The 6966-nt window shown below is 63.2% G+C and overlaps 1 protein-coding gene across 1 annotated transcript in view; it reads right to left on the bottom strand.

Annotated features, from left to right (window-relative positions):
• The window catches only part of FBRSL1 (fibrosin like 1), a 70023-nt gene that overhangs the window by 9540 nt on the left and 53517 nt on the right, over window positions 1–6966 (bottom strand). The window contains exons 7-11 of the mRNA XM_023739306.1: window positions 2911–2956; window positions 1597–1960; window positions 1277–1518; window positions 371–439; window positions 3–201 (exon numbers count right to left, since the gene is read on the bottom strand). Of these exons, the coding sequence (XP_023595074.1) occupies window positions 3–201; window positions 371–439; window positions 1277–1518; window positions 1597–1960; window positions 2911–2956 (920 nt within the window). The remainder of the gene's footprint in view (window positions 1–2; window positions 202–370; window positions 440–1276; window positions 1519–1596; window positions 1961–2910; window positions 2957–6966) is intronic.

Raw genomic sequence — 6966 nt, 5'->3', positions numbered from 1 at the left:
CGGGCGGCATGAGCGGCGTCGGGGGCAGCCCCGGCGGGAAGGGGGCGAATGAGTGTTGGTGCTGGTGTGTGTGCTGGTGTGTGTGTTGGTGCTGGTGGAATTCCGCCCGCAGTGGCGCCCCCGGGCCCAGGGGGGCCCCGGGCCGCGCCGAGCTCTGGACCAGAAAGCGCGTGTTCAGCTCTTGCCTGAGTAGCTCGTGATCTACGAGAGAAGAAGAGAGAGAGACAGAGAGGCACGTCGGCCGCGGGCTCCCGGGGGGCGAGGCGGGTAGTCACCTGGCACTCCCGGTCTTGGCAGGCCCCGCCGCGGCGACCACTCGCCAGGTGCACACTCAGGGGTGGAGGGAAGAGGGGGGCCTGTGACCAAGTACCAATCAGAATCCCCGAGGGAGGCTGGCAGTACATGATTGGTGGGCTGAGGGAGACCAACAGGCTGGCATCTGGAGGCGAGAGAGAAGACCGTCAGCCGCAGCCTGGCACCGCTGGGCCTGTGGACACCAGCCGCTGGGCCTCAAGACCCGGGCCACCTCATGGCACCAGCTGGATCATGGGCACGGAGAGGCCAGGCGGGGTGTCTACCTCAGACCACATGGCGCAGCCCTGCATGCCCAACCCAGGGGACCTTGGCCCCGTTGACACTTGGGGCACCGGGGCAGAGAGCAGGCTCTGGGATGCACTCCCATCTGCTCGCTAAGCCTGCCTGCCAGATGTGTGCAGGGCACGGGACAGAGCAGGACAAGGCCGGGGAGCCCTGGACTCAGGGCATGCACGCGTCCGTGTATACATATATGCGTATGTGTGTGCACATGGGCATCTGTGCATGTGTGCAAGTGCACGTGTGTACACACTTCCGTGCACACGGCTGTGCACGTCTGTGATGCACATATGTGCATCTATGTGTTGGTAAGTACGTGTGTACATACGTGCGTATGTGTGTGCCTTATGCATGAGTGTGAATGCATGTTAGCATCTGTGCCTGTGTGCACCTAGGTGCACGTGTGCATGTGTATGTGTGCGTACACGCATGTGTGTATGCGCGTCTCTGTGTGCATGTGCGTGGGGAGGACCTGCAGCTGGGCACGGAGCCTTCTCAGCCTAGCCTGTGGCCAGGAGCCCCCAGGAAGGACCAGCCTGTTGGGGCCACAGAGGGTGGGCAGTGGGGCAGCTGCAGGGCCCTGTCACACCCTCCCCTCCCTGTCGCGGGGGGAAGTTCACTGACTGGGGGGCCCTGGAACCCTGACACAGTGGAGTTGTGGGTGGATGGCACAGGGACCTACCGGCCGGGTGCCCTGGGAGGACCAGGCTGTTGGTGGGGAGCGCCGGGGGAGGGGGCAGTGTCGGGGGAGCGGCAAACATTGCCGCCGCGGGGTGCTGGTGCTGGGCCTGGGACCGCAGTGCCAAGTGCGAGGTAGACAGGTTGGAGCCGGGCAGGGCCAGTGCGGAACCTGGCCCGTGAGGCGACAGGGCCACGTTCTTCAGGACGCCGAGGCTGGGGCCACTGCCCGCACTGCTGCTCCTGCTGGGGGTGGGGCGGGTCACTGCAGGGCCGGCGCCCCACCTCCGGCCAGCCCCCCACCCACAGCGAGGCCAGCCCTACCTGAGGCTGTGCAGGCTGCCGTGCGTGGCCTGGCTGGGGCCCGGGTAGGTGCCCAGGGAGAGAGGCACGTGTGTGGGGAGCGGGGCCCGGGGCTGGGGGGGCGTGTGCGGCGGCAGAGGCTGCGGGGTGAGGCGGGGCAGGGCGGGGGCTTCCTTCTTCACCAGGGGGCTGGCCCGTGTGCCTGGCGGGGGCCCCGAGGGGGGCACGGTGGCGGCGGCGGCAGTGGTGGCTGCAGGGGCGGCTGCGGGGCTGCGCACGGAAGGCAGAAAGGGCGTCTCGGTGCTCAGCTCACGGCTCCGCTCCAGCCCTGAGACCCTGGGCGCGGTCACGGCCGTGACCTCCAATTTTTCCCCCAGCGAGGGGCCTGCAGTGGGGGAGAGAGATGGGTGGTGTGAGTGGGCAGCCCGCCATCCTCACAGCCCAGAGCCATCTGCAGGACAGCTCAGGGCAGGGTGGGGTCAGCTGCTCGAAGACAAAGGTGGGGGCTCCCCTCACCCTGGCCACCAGCCCCGCCTGCTGCTGGGGGTGCCGGGACTCAGAACCTTCTGCCCAGAATCCAAAAGTCCTCATCACTTTTGTTCCCATTTAGATGGGATATATCCTGTTACCACCCCATTTCTCATAAGGGTCCTGTTACCCCTCCCATTTCTGAAGGAGTATCCTGTTATCACCCCCATTTCTGATGGGAGGGTGGCACAGAGAGGTCTCAGCCAGGACTGTAGCCCTGTCCATCCTGATCCCACAGTGAGCCCTGGCCTTGCCAGGGGCACCCGGAAGGTGGCTAGTGTGCTGGGAGCTGAGTCTGAATGAACAGTAATTAACTCAATTCTCCTGTAACAGCAGCATGCTGTGGCCGCTGGGTTGGTTGGCCGTGTAGAGGCACTCCACCTTTAGCCAGGGGCTGGTGGGGGCACCTACATTCTAACAATTCCATGGTGGGGGGACTACAGACACCTCTGCGGACGTGGGGAACCTGCTCAGGGCTGCCCATGGGGTAAGGCTGACGCTGCACTCCAGCTGCTCACCCCTGCTCGGTGCCTCTCGCCTTCCCTCTCTCTGTGCCCACCCACTCTCCCCTGGCACACCCCTAGGTGCCTGGAACCAACCCCAAGTCCTGGGCGGAGAACTGGAGGAGGGGTGGACACGTGTGTGCTCACACAGGGCCCATGCCCACAGCAGGCTTGCTCATCAGCCGTGCCCTGCTCCACCCCCCCCTCCACCACCCAGAGCGCATCCTTGTCACCACGACAATGGAGAGCTGCCCACCCTTCGTAAAGACCAGGGCCCCAGGCCCAGGCCCAGGGAGGCACATACCTCTGTTGGCTGCTGGGGCAAAGAGCTTCTCCGAGCCCACCGACGCCTGGAAGAGAGAGAAGAGGGTGAGACACCAGGAGGGCAGTGAGGTGGTCTGCTACCACAGGTGCTGTAAACGCAAAAGGAGCAAGAGCAGCTACTGCTAACCAGGACCTCCACACCCACCCAGCTCCACTGCGGACGTGAAGACAGACATGAGTCCAGACGCAGACGCATCCTGCTCAAGCAGATGTAGCACTGTGGAGAGGCCCCTTCTCCCCACACTAAGGTTTAAGGGCCGTACGATATACAAGCCCCTCTGCAGAGGCGGACCAAGGACCACACCTGCCGGGTTCCCAGCCGCAGCTGGTCATCAGGGCCTGCACGTCTGCAGCTGGACCTTGCGCCCTACAAACGGGAAGGAACCACTGACACAAGGAGCATGTGTGTGTGAAGTTCTCGAACATTCCACAGGGTCAAGAAGTGGTCGGTGATTGTGGTGGGGGCGGAGACTGACTACAGAAGCATGAGGGAGCCTTCCGGGGGAGAGGCACATTCCGCATCTTGATGGAGGTGGTGGGCACATGGTTATATGCATTTGTCAAAGCGAGTAAAACCGTATGGACACCTAAAACAAAGCAAACCCTTTGCTGTCGAGTCAATTCCGACTCACCAGCAACCCTAGAGGACAGAGCAGAACTGCACCATAGGGTTTCCAAGGAGTGGCTGGTGGATTTGAACTGCTGACCTTTTGGTTAGCAGCCGAGCTCTTAACTACTGCACCACCAGGGCTCCGACCATGTAATAGGGGCGCTTTATTGCATGCATATCACAGCACGAGAAAATCCATTGGAAAAGCGCAGTACTGAACCCAGAACAGGCTGCCAGAGTGACAGAAGAGAAAGGAGAATCCCGAACAGCGGTAGGCACAGCCCACAGTGCAGTGTGGGTGGGCAGCGTTTCAGGTCTGTGGGAAAGACAGATCCTTCCAGCGAACAGCGTTGTGACAAGGAGCTCGCTGCTTGCAAACAGGCAAAGAGGAGACCTCTCTTCCTTCCCCGCAGCCGCAGACATAAATGAGAACAAGACAATCAATGTATCAGGGGAGCCACGGGGAAGGGTCCTGCTGGGGTGGGTTAGCTCTTTCTAAGCACATCACAAAAGCCTGCTGGGTAAAGAAAAGACGGGACACTTGGCTCTGTAAACCATCGCCTTCCACTTCACGGAACTCACAGGACCCAGGAGAGGGACAGCTCCAGCCAGGCGAGTGTGGCCCCAGGAGGCTTACAAACCAGTCCAGAAAGGAGGCGTCCCCTTGAGGGACCACAGCAATCCCCACATAACGCGACCCCAACTGGCCACACGTGCAGAAGAGACACCAGCGCAAGGAAAGGTGTAAACAAGGCTTCCCCCCACTGCGGGTGGCAGAGTTTAGAGCACCCGAGGGGCCCTGGAGGCGGGCCAGACAGTCATCTCTCGCGAGCGACAAAACCACAGGACCCACATGTCAGAGTGCAGAGTTTCAGGGACCTATCCTCAGGTGAGGGCGGGCAGGTGCGTGCAGATACACCCACCCACCCACCGATGACGCGCACAGTCCTCGGCTAGTGCTGGGACCGCCTGGATGGGCTGCTGTGGGGCATGGGCAACGTGCACCCACCTGCACACCTGTGCACAGACACCAGCCACTGTCACCCAGATACCACAGGTTCCTGCCAGGACCTCGAACTGGTTCTTTCCAGTTCAAACCCCTACTGAGAACTTGTATTTCTAACAAGTTCCCTGGCGATGCTAAGGGACCAATTATGAGAACCACTAGTAGAGCAGTTTTCTCAAAATTTATTATACCTAAGAATGACCTGGGGATCTTGTTAAAATGTAGATTCTGATTCAGTATATCTGCGGTGGAAATGCAACGTCTCAGCAGGGGCTCGAATGGGAATGAACTTGTTCCAAATCGTGTTTCTGTACGACTGCCACATATGTCCTGTCCTCCAGGTGCATATCTGGTGGAGGGTATCTCTGCTGTGCACCCTCAAGTCTACTGAAGGGCAGGGGCAGGCTGCTGAAATGTGAAATGAGTAGCTACAGCATCTAATCGGGGCGGACTGGCAGGGAGATGGAGCAGGGTGCAGAGTGGGGGTGGGCGCTGCTCCACCCCTACCCCCCAGTCTCTGTACACAGTAACCAAGACCGCCTTTTAAACCAACCAGAACCAGACACTCCCCACTGCCCTAACACAGCCCCAATTTCTCCTCGATCCCTCTGCCCCCAGCTTCCCATCCACGGCTTGTCTGTCCCTCTCCCTCCGCTAGCTAGGCCTCGGGAGCCCACCTGGGGGCCCTCCACCGCGGGGGGGGGGGGGGACACTAAGCCGCTCCAGCACCATGCCCCCGTGACCACACCTCCTCCACCGCATCAACTCCCCCTCAACACCATGCCCCTCCGTGAACACGCTCCACGACCACCCCCTCTCCAGCACCACGCCCTCTGCACTGAGCACACCCGAGTTTGCTTTGCTTTCCTGCACCGAGTCTCTGACTTAAACCGCCCTCCTGCTGTGACGCCCCACAACTCCCGAACCCTGACCAGCTGGCCTCCAAACCCCGGGCGCAACGGGGTCACAGCAGCAGGACAGGGACGGGGAGGGTCACATGGGAAAGCCCTGCTGCTCTTGCACTCAGGGGAACACAGAGGGGTAGCATTGGCTGACCTGTTCCCCAGGGAGATGATGACTTTTGGCCTCAATCCGCCCCTTGAAGCCAAGTGGGGGATCGAGGATCGATAAGTTCAACTGAGACACGCATCCCATGGCTCCAAGGAAACCCAAACACGTGGGTTCTGATTCGGTTCCACGCCCGACCGGCGCATTGGGCTCCTAGAGCCACCAGGCGGCGCCCTAGAACCCGGGAAAAGTCCACCAGAGCCGGGCAGAGGCGCTTCCCCAACCCCTCCCGGACCCGCTGAGCACCAGCTCTCCTGGACCCACCTGGTCCCCAACCCTACAGGTGACATTGGGGAAGGGAAGGTTGGGATCCCAGGGCTGGGCGGGTGCTCAGGTTCGTGGCGCGCACCTGGCAGTCTTCCAAAGCCCAGTGCGCGGGGCGGCCACGCCCCCGAAGCCTCCGCAGCCACCTGCAGCGGGTCTCCTCCCGGAGTCCCCGCGCCTAGCTCTGGGGGACGGAGTGCAGCCCCCTCCCCAGCGCGGCAGAAGAGGAGCGCCTGCTGGGAGCGCTGAGCCCCGACGCACGGTTCCCTCTCGAGAGTAGGCGTCCTCGGTGCTGGCTGGGGGCCGGGGGTGGCAGCCCAGAGCGGCTGCCAGAGCTGCGCTAATAACTGCCCGGGAATTATCCACAGGAACTGTAGGGACGTGACGGGGTGCGCGCAGCAACATGTCTCCATTCCGGGCACTGAGACCCTGTGGGTGGAGGAATGGGGCACTCGAGGCCGAGGTCTGGGTGGAAGGCTCGGGTCTGCGGGCTCCCTCCCCGGCGGAGGAGGTGTGTCTGCAGGGAGGGTGTCAGGTGTGAGGGCGACCCCGGCTGTGAGGGAGGTCACGGTCGCGCTTTGTCTGCGAGGCCCCGACCTCGGGGCAGCCTGGGCCCACACACGCGGTGCGGTCTCCGCCAGCCGCGCCCCGCCCCAGACAAAGAACTCCGACTCAGGGCAGGTGAACGGGCCCCTGGGACCGGGCACCGAGCCGGGAGGGCGCACGCCCCCCACCCCGTGCCCCGCGCAGACAAAGGCGCGCCCACCCACGACGCCCGGTGCCACTGCTGCCGCCGACCCCTCCAGCGTCCGACCCCGGGGAACTCTCGGCGTGCTCACCCCACCCGCCAGCCCGCCCGCCCGCCACGTGCGCCCGGGAGCGCTCCGGGGGACGCCGCGGTCCCCGTGCACCAGGATCCTGGGAGAGGTGGCTGGCGGGAGCCCGGGCTCTTCTGCACCCTTCTCCCCAAGGGACGCCGGTCCCCCAAGTCCCAAGGTCCTGCCCGAGCCCGCAGGACGCACTCACCGCGTGGGCTCCGGGCGATCGCCACTCGTGCTCCGGCTGGAGCCGGGCGACATGGACGCGGG

Source organism: Trichechus manatus, unplaced genomic scaffold (assembly GCF_000243295.1).
Source record: "Trichechus manatus latirostris isolate Lorelei unplaced genomic scaffold, TriManLat1.0 scaffold00131, whole genome shotgun sequence".
Taxonomy (NCBI): Eukaryota; Metazoa; Chordata; class Mammalia; order Sirenia; family Trichechidae; genus Trichechus; species Trichechus manatus.
Note: the sequence above shows the minus strand (reverse complement) of the source record. Positions and strands in the feature narration are given on the sequence as shown.